This window comes from Natator depressus, chromosome 2 (genome assembly GCF_965152275.1).
Source record: "Natator depressus isolate rNatDep1 chromosome 2, rNatDep2.hap1, whole genome shotgun sequence".
NCBI classification, from domain to species: Eukaryota; Metazoa; Chordata; order Testudines; family Cheloniidae; genus Natator; species Natator depressus.
In genome coordinates, this window is record NC_134235.1 from 218,357,065 (window position 1) to 218,369,071 (window position 12,007).

Sequence of the window (12,007 nt, forward strand, 5' to 3'; positions counted from 1 at the left end):
TTCAGTGCTGTGACTGAAATGAGGAAGTCCATAGTTCTCTGGTTTGGAAACTGAATGGTAAAGTTCAACTCCAAATCTTTGCGAGCAACATTTCTTGCTATGCATAAACATAAAATAGCTGCAAAACAAAACGAAGACATAGTCTATAACAAGCACTAATGAGCGTGGTCACCCTCCAGCTACGCATGAGAGAGTGAAACTGCATGGAGAAACACCATTTTATCCTCTTGAAATTAGATCAGATAGTTACAGTAAGTCTTTACCAATAGCTTTACCCTACTCACCTGTTAAATAATAAAATCAGATGTTCAGTCTCTTGACCTGAGACAACTATAAATAATTTTCTCCCTATTTCACAGTGTGTCCAAAACACTTGAACTACTGATTTTCTCTGAATTGTAGATTATAAAGTGCTTGTCAAACTCCCTGTTACGTATGTACCCCAGACTAAGGCAAACTTCTGCCCTGGGCACCGCTGCGTGTCGTACAGACAGCATTGTGACTCCAACTCGCAGGGTGCATACTGCCTGAGTCAGCCAAAGCTCCTCCTGAGCTTCCCTGGGAGCACACACCAGAGGGGTAGCTCTAGTACCCTTAAAGAGACTGCAGTGGGCTCACTGCTCTGTGCCCATCTAGTCTGTTAGCCAGGACACAGGAGTATGAGACAGCTAGTGCCAAATGGGATGCTCGTAAGGTTCAGGGACCACCTGATGAGATCTTTGCAAGGCCCCTTATCTATGCAGGGCTTAGCCTGAATCTGGCTCTGCATTTCAGAGTTGTGCTTCCTGCTTCAGGAAATGATTCTGCAATCACTATTGAGTAAGTGGCCGATAGAAGACAAATTTTAGAAAAAAGAAACCCTGAAGCATGGGAATGACAAGACTCCCATTGACTTCAGTGGGGACAGGCTATCCCCCCCAGTATGTTTAGGAGAGAACTTTTTAGTAGCTGTCAAATTCTGGTCTTGATTTGCAGATACAATGATTTAATAGTATGTTATTGTCTAATAATATTGTTTACTGTATACTACCATGAAGACAATGATAAAACACAAACAGTTCTATGTTCATTTTAATTAAAGTATCTCTGTTTAGAAAGTGGTACTAACCCAGGAAGGGAAAGAGAAAGTGGTCTTACAGAGTGGATGTATCTGAGCCTTGTACATAGTGCTTAGATACTATGGTGATGGGCACATAAAAAGTGTATATTTTATAATAACAATTTACACAGGAAGAAGGGTTTTGTGGTTAATGCACAGGATTTGAACTAAGAAAAACTGATTTCTAGTCCCAACTCCACTATTGATTTCCTGTGTAACTTTGATCAAATAATCTATTCCCTCTTGGGCTCCATCTCCCTGTGCATAGGACAGGACTATTTACATACTTCCTCGTGGAGCTGTGAGGCTAAATTCAAAAATACTTGTAAGATGCACTTTTTTTCACATTTGGTGTGGTTTGCCATAATGTTCATAGTGGCCTCCACCTAGTTACCGGTACCATACATGTTTTGGAATGGTTTCTGCATATAATTATTGTACCAAGTTGCCATTTCAGGTATGTCTTTGAAAAACATTGTATTACCTAGTTCACAATAATTCAAGAGTTACCTGTTTGCAAGGCTTGCGGGCCACAAATCATGTCTGGAGACACTTCTTCAGCGAAGATTCAATAACATGTTATATATAGTGAAGGACTAGCTATGAAGGCTATGAATCTGTTCTTCTTTGGCACAGGACTGGAGAAGCTTGCCCAGAAAGGAAAATCTTTGTCACCTCTAGCAGTAATAACAGGAATTTCATTATTTTTGATCCTATCTATGTCCCTTCTATTCTTATGGAAAAGATATCAGCCACATAAAGGTGGGTAAAACTTAAACACACTCCAGATGCATTTTCTGGACATTATAACAAAAAGGTTGATTTTCCTTTATCTCTTTTTTCAGTTTTACAACGGAAGCTGCAGAGCAGGTAATAAAATAAATCATTCCTATGGCTTTGTGTCTTTCCCAAAAAAGGAGAGGGTTTTTTTGGTTTCGGGCTATATTTCTTTTCTTTGCCCGTGAGATCAAACTGAAAGTCATGTTTATGTTTTCTAGGCCTGGAGCAGATTACAGAAAGGCACAGACATTCTCAGGTAATGTTAAAGAATGAAACAGGAGCATAAGGCCAAATTCAAGCCCCCCAGCCCCTGCTGAACAGGGCTGGGCCTCTTCATAGTGCTATGGGGGAAAGTACTGGATCATTCCAGTGGTCAGATACTTTGGTGCCGAGCATGATATAAATACTGAGATAGATTAGTTAAATTAGATTGAATCTTCCTTCCATAGACCGTGGAGCAGCAACAGAGATACTTCACTAGCTACAATTTCCCCAGCATAGGGAAATTGCTCCTCATAGACCAGTGTAGGGAGAATGTGAAAGGTGGCTTAGTGAAGGGGGATGGCCAGAGTATTACTGCTCTCCAGTTATCTTCAACGGTGTAATGGCCCCTTGGATGCAGCCAAGCATAGTTTAAACATCAGTGTGGCGGCTCTAAGTTTTGAGAACTGAGCCAGCCCTAGCGGTGGGGTGGAACAGTAGAAGACAGAAGCAGAACTTTCAAAGTCTCCGAATCCAGGGAGGGTTCAAAATTAGGCCGAATGAGTTTGCCCATCCATAATGAAGTGTTCCTGTTTGCATTTGTTACCTATTAATAATTTCTTTTTTTAATTTTAGGGCATGAAAATGCTATGGATGACTTTGGAATATATGAATTTATTGTTTTTCCAGACCCCACTGGTGTTCCTGTGGTATGTGTTTTACCAGTAAATCAGTAGCCAACCAATTAAGGCTCTATTTCATTCACTAAAATGTATGGAGTATTTACACTAGAATCTCTATGCGGCTTGCTCAAAAGGGCCACATGAGATGCCTCTTTGGAGGTATTTCAATGACTTATTCATCAGCACTGTTACTCACTGTGTTTATTTACATCAATGTTAAGCAGCAGGGACATGCCCAGCTTCAAAGCGGTGCAAAGAAGTTAGTTCTGTTAAGCAATCCTGCATTTAGGCTACATCTAAACTACAGCAGTCACAGCAGCACAGCTGCACTGTTGCAACTGCACCACTGTAGCACTTGTGGTGGAGATGCACTAAGCCAATGGGAGAGAGCTCTCCCATCAGCTTAATATAGCTATCATCCATTGCAGAGGCAGGAGTTGTCAGCGGGAGAAGCTCTCCCGCGACATAGCGTTGTCTACACCAGCACTTAGGTCAATGAAACTTACATCGCTCAGGGATGTGGATTATTCACATCCCTGAGTGACGTAAGTTATACCAAAGTAACCTGTAGTGTAGACAAGGAAAACAATTTTTAACATCAAGTGTCTAGATAACAGTAGGCCACTCCAAGGGTGAAAGCGTTAAAGAAGGAAGAAGAGCATCTGTGAGTGTTCATGAAGATAGGAGGGACGTCAGGACTAGGGTGGGAGTCAGGGGTTTAAGACCCACTTCAGCAAGGTTCTTAACACACAAGTAGACCCATTGATTTCACTAGGGCTAGTCATGTCTCATAGTCAGACACGTGTTTAAATACTTTACAGAGTCAGGGCCTTGGAGAGTGAAGGAGGAGAGACTGTACACCAGAGAATTAGAATTAGAGGCAGTGGGCTGGACTCTGGAACTGGAGCAACTCCACTACCTTCAGTGCAGTCACTCTGGATTTACACCAGTGTGGCTGAGATCAGTATTTAACCCATTGCAGTCATATTGCTCAGTAGGAAAGGGACACAGAGGTGAAAGATGAATCATTAAGAATTGGAGTTTGGGAGTATGCAGATTGAGTAAACTCTGTATTGATGAGGGCTGAATCTAGATGTTGTAGACTGCACACTGCCCTGACTTTCTTAGCTTTTTTTTATGTATTCTGAATCATTTCCCTGACTACTTTTGTCCTTTGTCCCCAGCTTTTAATTCACCAGTTTATTTCTCCCTTTATTATTTGTGGTACAGTAATGTAAAGCACTTTCTACCCTACATGCAATAGGGGCATCCTAAAATTTCTGGGTTTCTAACTGCATTTAAGTCTGTGAAATGCCATATCGTAAGTATGATAAAATTCCCTTCCTCAACAATCAAATTGAAACTAATTAAACTGAGCTATGCAATGTGAACAAAATCAGTGGAGAACATCTGTCCTAAAAAGGGGGGGAGAGGGGAGGGAAGGGAAGGTTATTCTGTACGTTTCGTTCCTGCGCCAGCTTTTCCCGTCTGTACTCATAGCAAAAATATTGCCTGTTACTTTTAGGTTCCAAGTCCATCTGTTTCTGGCTCTGACTTTGTCCAAGGGCAGGATTTACACAGTACAGTTTATGAAGTTATTCAGCATATTCCAGAGCAACAGGAAGATCATCAAGAGTAAGTCCCTATATGCACTAATATGGTAACCCAAAGACTTAGAGACAAATCCAGAAATGATTGGTAAGACTGTGTAAATTACATGTTGGTAAATGAGTGAGTGTCAGAGGGAGCGCAAGAGAATCTAAGGGTATGGCTACACTACAAAATTAAGTCAACTTAAGCTATGTTGTTGTACAGCCATTGCAGTAATTAAATTGTTTTTGCAGGTCCACACTACATTCCTTGTGTCAGTGGTGTGTCCTCACCAGAAACACTTGCACTTATTTAACTGTCAGTGTGGAGCATTGTGGAACGGCTTCTGAAAGGCAGCAGCAGTCAGTGTAAACAATGCAGTGTCTACACTGACACTGCGTTGACCTAACTACATCGACTTATGCGCTGCGCCTCTCACGGAGGTTGAGTTATTAAGTTGGTTCAGTGGGCGAGTTACATCAGTGGGAGCTACCTTTTAGAGGATGCTTACAGAGTTAGGTTGATGTAAGCTGCCTTGTATAGACCTAACTCTGTAGCCCACTGCTAAGTTGGCATGATGTGCACCATAAGGGATGTAGGGGAAGAAGGTGTAAGTTACATTGACTCTCCCTGCATACTCTCTGAGGTTCTTCTCAAAATTTGCCCCTTAGTCTCACCACACTTGCTTATCTGTGGAAAACTGGGGCCAAGATTTTCAAGCACAGAAATTTAAATGAAGGCTCCTAAATCCATAGTGAGGCACATACATGAGGGGCCACATTTTCACACCTGCTGAGCACCCAGCAATAACCATTGAGATCAAATCATTTTCAATTTAATCCTTGGCTTCTCTTTCAGGCCTGTCAACAAGTGTACCAATTGTAGGGGTGGGTTTTGCAATGTAGAAATTGGTCCACTAAGAACCCTGCCAAGTTAATAAACTATTCATTGGTCATTGCACAGCCACAAGATGATGACAGCATTTGGTTCCCAGTACCCTGGGCTGGATTTAAACCAATGATTTAGAGGCTTAATTGTTCTGTATTCTATTAGCCCAAGCCATGCAGTACACTGTATTGGAAATCTCTAACAAGTTTTGCTGAGCAGAACGCTGGGCAGGTGCCACCACCTTTTCGTTTACACAGCCAATGTCAAGGTTGTCTTGTTTTCTGTCAAAGCACCTACTTCCATAAAACTTCTTGAAATACTAGAGTGCAAAAAAATTCTGTGCACTTTAAGCGATTACAGATACAGCTGCCTTAAATCACTTTCTGTGAATATCTATATTCTTTCTTATTCGACATATATTTGCTCTGCACAGTATATTAACAACAGCACACAATAACTTCTTGGGTAACAACAGAAGTTACAGCCCCATTATGTTATATTTTTATCCTACTATTGTGTTTTCTGTTGTTATGGTTGAAAGGAAGCAACCATAAATCTATTAGTTGATTTTGTGATCTCAGTATCTGTGACTATATGAGCATAGAGTGCTTATAAGATTAAAGTCTTTAAGGGTCACATTTTCAAAAGTGCACACTTAGATTCTGCACTCAAACATGGAGCAGTGTGTGCAAATGCAAAAAAGGGGGGGAGTAATATTGAAATAACAATTAACATTTGTTTGCCTAGAGCTATTCATTTTACATCTTAGGTACACATTTTTGAAAATGTAACTTAAATATGTAAAATACCAAATTAATTTGTGCATGTCCAGAATGACCAATGATCTTATCTTTCCCTTGTTATCCTTCCTCTTGCAGCCTCCTTGCGCGCACACACACACACACTCTAGCATGCCCCCTCCAAAAAAAGGAGAGTGAATTCCTTTTATAAGATGACATGGCCTAAACTTCATGGAAGTTTGGCTTTGAATCCAAGCATCACAGTTAAAACCCTTCTTTTAGTTATGAGGATAAATATGGACAACCACATTTTGATTGCTCTATCTCATCGCTACAACAAGATTTAGAAAACAAAACTTCTCAAATAAGACAGCAGCACAGAAGGAAAATTTCTATTTTACAAAGCCAGAATTAATATACCTAGCAGAACTCACGTCCAGGCAGGTTAGTCAGGTTACAAATGATACTGTTGCAAGCTTTCAAATTCCTAATCTGCAGCCAAGTGATCCATAAAGCCATGCATAAATCAGGGAAATGAGTCCCATGGTTGTCCTTACAACCAAATGCTTCAGTGATCAGTATAAGCAAGGGGCTAAAACATCAGAAGAGGAAAGGGCTTTGGAAAAGTAATTTCAGATTCCTATAGCTCAAATGATCAATTTAAGCAGTGATCGCCAGAACTGAATTCCACTGTGCTGATGATCAGTCATATGCAGTCAGTTGTGTTCTTGTGGCATGACAGATGAAATGGCACTGAACTTACTTGGAGGGGGGAAGAAACTGCGCCAACCACTCAATTCGTGCAGGAATAACCCATTTCAATGTAATAGCCAAAGAGGTGAAATTAAAGGGACCCAAATGGGCTATTAAGTCAAAAAGCTGTTTTACTCAGGCTACACCTTCACTACAGCAGTTACAGTAGTGCAGCTGCACTGATGCAGGTGCACTGCTGCAGTGTTTGTTGTGGAGAGCCTCTAAGCAGACAGGAGAGATTATTCACAACCCTGAGCAAGTGAGTTATATCGAAGTAACCTGTAGTGTAGACAAAGTCTCAAATTCTGAATGGTTCTGGCCCAAGTTGCTTCTTGAAAGAAAAATGATTCGATATTCTTTATATAAATGTATTAAAATTAATAAACAAGCAAAAAAAAGGTCAAGAAAACATATCACTAGGACTCAACTACTACAAACTTTACTAAACTAAGGACTAATTAATACAATTATCAAACTGAAATCAAATTAAATCAAATCAAGAAATCAAAGGCAAAGGCAATGAATATAAAAATCAAATTAGTTAGCTCTTGCAATTGATACAGCACATAATCAATCCTTTCAAATCCTAAACAGGAATCCAAGAAGGTGGTGGCCCATTTGTGCATATCCCAACTAAAGAACTTTTAATCCTAGCAGTATAATTAGGTTTTCATGGTTAAATAACATAATTCTGAGACCCAAATACCTGGTTATGTCTGATTTACAATCTCAAAGCCAATCAAAGCCTTCTCCTTGGATTTTAAGATAATTTTCCTAGCCCGTTGCTTTGATCGTGCTACCCTGCTTTTTTCATCCCTCCACTGGCATCTTCTTTATCGCATCAAACGTAAGCTACTTGTCTTCATTTCCAAGGCCCTTCATGGCCTATCCCCATCTCTCATGCAGTAGTGAAGGTCAGCTCCTACCTCACATCAGCTCATGATCCCAGCCTCCATCTCCCATTTGTTAAATATTCAAACAGGCACCTTCATGCTTTCACCCATGGTGCCCCTCACACTTGCGTCTGCAAGCTACATCATTAGCTTCTTTCAATGTCCCCTTCAAACTCTCCTCTGCCATGAAGCATACAAAAACTTAACAGTGGTTAGGCTGCTGGTGTGCTGAGACCACTGCCTATCATGCTGACCAATATAGTCTCATTGTTTCCTTGTACTCTCCTGTAGGTCCATCTGTATCAGTCTGTAGTCTCTGGTTTTATACTTAGACTGTGAGTTCTTTGGGGCAGGGACTGTTTGTTTTGTGTCTGTACAGCACCTAGCACAAAGGGATCCTGGTCCATGACTGGGGCTCCTTGGCACTATGACAATACAAATTGATAATAAATAATACAGTGGTGACTAAAGCTGTTCGTCTCGCCATGCCCAGCAGAAATCTCAGTGAAAACTTTATTCAAAAAGGAATAAAGTAAGTTCATGGAGGATCGGTCCATCAATGGCTATTAGCCAGGATGAGCAGGGATGCTGTCCCTAGCCTCTGTTTGTCAGAAGCTGGGAATGGGTGACAGGGGATGGATCACCTGTTCTGTTCATTCCCTCTAGGGCACCTGGCATTGGCCACTGTCGGAAGACAGGATACTGGGCTAGATGGAGCTTTGGTCTGACCCAATATGACCACTCTTATGACAAAACTGTCTGATAAGCAAAAATTTAACACTCTTGCCCAATAATTTGCATATAAGAGTTTTACAATTTCTCAGGATTCCAGCACAGAACTCTTTTATAAGTAGCATTCAAGAGACAGCGATTAGTGTGATTTTAACCTGGGGAATATTTCTTTCTAGCATCTTCCCTTAGGGCGTTACAGGTGCTCGCACATGCATTCGCACACCCACATCCTAAAACCCTAGGATTTCTCCCAGCTTCTTAAACGAAAGAAACAGGTAAAACACTTTTTTTTAAAAGGGCTCTGATTCATTAGCTCTCAGTCTTCGGACTCACGTTGTCATCAGAGCTTTTGCCATTGCAGGACCAGGCAAGGTGATAGATGGATCAGCACTGTTATTCACTGCCAGAAGCTGGGACTGGACAACGGGATGAATCACTAGAAATTACCCTGTTCTGTTCATTCCCTCTGAAGCATCTGGCATTGGCCACTGTCAGAAGACAGGATACTGCACTAGGTGGACCATTGCTCTGACCCAATATGGCCATTCTTATGCTAGCAAGGTTTCACAAATGGTGAGACTTCAGGCTGGTGTAGCCCATAGCAATAGTATTCCCCTCTTCCTTCTATAGGTGACCAGCCTGGGAAAGCAGGAGGGTTAGCTTCTTCAAGTGTCTTTGCTGGTCCAAAAAAACACAAGGCCTTCTGTTTTGATAGAGATAGCTTCCCGATGAGGGCATTATGGTATGATTGTACGCTTATGTACAGGGTAATGTTTAGGAACTTGGAGTACATCTACGCTTGGAGCTGGGCATGTGATTCCCAGCTCAAGGAGACATACCAGTGCTAGCTGTCATCAAGCCAGTGCACTAAAAATAGAAAGTAGCCATGGCAGGGTGACCAGCAGGATGGCCTAGCCACTCAAGTACGTATTGAGGATCTCAGATGGGCACTCGAGGTGATTAGCCTCTCCTGCAGCTTGCGCTGCCATGGCTACATTCTATTTTTAGTGCATGAGACCTTGCACAAGTATTTTCTCCTCAAGCCAGGAATCACACCCCCAGCTCCAAGCGTAAACATACCCTACAAGGCTTTGACTTGAAGAAACTGCTTGATGAGAGAGGACAGTATATATGGAGAAAGGAATAAAGCGTGAATGTTGCACTCTCTTGGCTCTCTCTCTTTTCATGCTTGAACACTAATCACCTTCTGTCTTGACCTTCATTCGCTTCACCTTACAACACCTCCCTTTGATGTCTTCAAGCAAAGCCAGGTGTGAAGAATGACTGGGGCTCCAACCATCTGGGCCAATCAAGTTGAAAAGATGCAATCTTTAAGTTAACAATCGTCTGGAAAATTCCAGATAAAAGTGGCCATTTCCTCAAGATATTAGGCATTGCACATCACATACATTGCAGAACCCCAAAAAGAATCAAAATAAAAACATGAGAACCATTTTGAGGAAGTTGCTCTCACCCACCCCCCTTGGGTAAACAACCACAGAACACAATCTGACATCAGTGGCTAGTGGAGGGCCTGAATGGGTCCATAAACAGAATTGTCTAATAAAACCCAACCTTTCATCCAAACTGCTCATGCACCCTCAGCATTGCTTAGAGTGAATTTGAATATCTATGACAAACTGTCACATCATTCTGCCACACACAAAACTGGGAAACTGGCAGTAACAGGCTAAAGTGTACAAAGCTTTCAACTGGTGACAGTTCACACCTCGTATCTCGTCTAAGAGGAGAAAGCTGTTATGACTTCCATAGAATCTTCATCTGAAATGAAGAACACACACATATTCATTCCAACTCGGTTTCTCATATACACTCACTCTCTCTCTCACACACACACACACACACACACCAGGCATTATTATGCCACAAATTTCTGCTGCGCTGACTGCCAAAGAGCAGTGGATATCTGTACATTTCCCAATCATTTCAACGCTAGGCTTGTGAGAGCCTGCACTGACTCAGCATGTCCCTACTAGTCATTAACAGTTTGTAGAGTACATTATTACTGATAATGAATGAACATGCTGAAACATTTGCAGCATCTAAAAGAGACCTCACCAGAGAATCACCATGATTATGTGTTATATTAACTGGGGTGGTATAATTTTTGCATAGCCCAGGCAGGCCTCACCACTGCACATACCTTTTTGAAACAAGACCTCCGAGACTCAGGAATGGTTGATTGTTCTGTTACCCATGTTCAGTACCTCAGTCAGTCCCTCTCTCTCTGTGAAAACACAATGCAAACAGCTAACCTCATAATTTACACCGCACCATTGGCATCCTACCACAGTGAGAACTGCTTATCAAGTATACAAGAGTAGAAAGTTGCCTTGAAAAATTGTAATTGTGTGAGAGTCTCTGTGAAAATGATCATGCAGTGGGGACCCAGTAAAAGTGTCTCTAGAAGTTCTCCCTCTCCAAGAGTATTTTTTCTGCCCATAGGCCTCTTTCCTTGAGCTGGCAGCCAGTGCCCCTTGCTGAGATGCTAGTTACCCCATGGGTGCTCAGAATCTCTGTGGCTTATAATGATGATATGCACGTAGCATATAAACTGCACATTTGTATGTCTGGAAGAACTTTTCTGACTCTTACAATCAAGGGATATTTTAATAATTCACCAAAACTACACTTTCATCACCAAGACAATCACGAAGAAGACTGGCTGCATTAGCGTTACACTTTGTAGCACACAGGAATGTCTGATAGCAATACCATCACAACTTTTACTCTTCTAAATTAATGCCACAGTTTATCCACAGACATTCTAAAGGTATAAGCAATGCCAGTTCCTGAATTTGTGAGAACAATATCAGTGTCAACTTCTCAGTATCAGCAGATACTACAATACCATTCTGGAAAGTACTGTACCATTTTCTTTGAGCCACAACTACTTTGACTCCTCAGGGTAAATCTTCAGCATAGTGCACAGCGTGTTAGTCATACAACCATCACCACTATTAATGAGCCTCATACTGCTAAACCCCAGTTCGTCATATTGAAAATTTACACTTGTAAGTTGCATAAAAGTTAAAGATCCATTTAACTTCTCTTTTGAGTTTGTTTACTACAGTGCTTTTTTTTTTTTTTTTTTTTTTTTTAAAGAGAAGGAATGCAACATTACAGGCACTAACTATCAATGTCCTGTTCTTTTCTAGAGGTACATGAAGATGAAAGCACAGCAAATCAAGACATCCTAATACAAATGTTAACTTCTGTGTCTTTACTGGAAATGGAAAGCAAATGTCAACAGCTCTCAAAATGGCAAAGGACTAAGCTAGCATTTCTGAAATGATAATACTTCCTTAACCTAGCCATTCTTTTTTTTCCTGTATTGCGCCGAACATACTGGATTTGGTTATTGATTTTGTTTAACTAATGGTTTCTTGAAACAGCTGGGATTTTTTAATTGCTGAAAATTTTTTGCATTCTGAACTGCAAAAAGAAAACAGAGCCAAAAGAAAATATAGATAATAAATACTATATCGTTAAGTCTGGGATAGCTGCCTAGGAGTCAGACCAGAGGACACTCCTTGCGAGTTATATTGTAACACAGAAAGGAAATTGTATTAAACTTTCCATTGACGTGGACTTTTAAAAGAGAAGTTGTTGCACATTGGCAATAAC

At 41.0% G+C, this 12,007-nt stretch overlaps 1 protein-coding gene across 2 annotated transcripts in view; it reads left to right on the top strand.

Moving 5' to 3' along the window:
• The window catches only part of HEPACAM2 (HEPACAM family member 2), a 29,693-nt gene extending 18,062 nt beyond the window's left edge, over positions 1 to 11,631 (top strand). The window contains exons 5-10 of one of the 2 annotated variants that reach the window (XM_074943377.1): positions 1,736 to 1,861; positions 1,945 to 1,969; positions 2,098 to 2,135; positions 2,717 to 2,790; positions 4,289 to 4,398; positions 11,539 to 11,631. In XM_074943377.1, the coding sequence (XP_074799478.1) occupies positions 1,736 to 1,861; positions 1,945 to 1,969; positions 2,098 to 2,135; positions 2,717 to 2,790; positions 4,289 to 4,398; positions 11,539 to 11,548 (383 nt within the window). In that variant the 3' untranslated portion in view covers positions 11,549 to 11,631. Of the gene's footprint in view, positions 1 to 1,735; positions 1,862 to 1,944; positions 1,970 to 2,097; positions 2,136 to 2,716; positions 2,791 to 4,288; positions 4,403 to 11,538 lie in introns of those variants that run through there. The other variant, XM_074943378.1, reaches the window with a different exon arrangement.
• Positions 11,632 to 12,007: the final 376 nt, after the last annotated feature.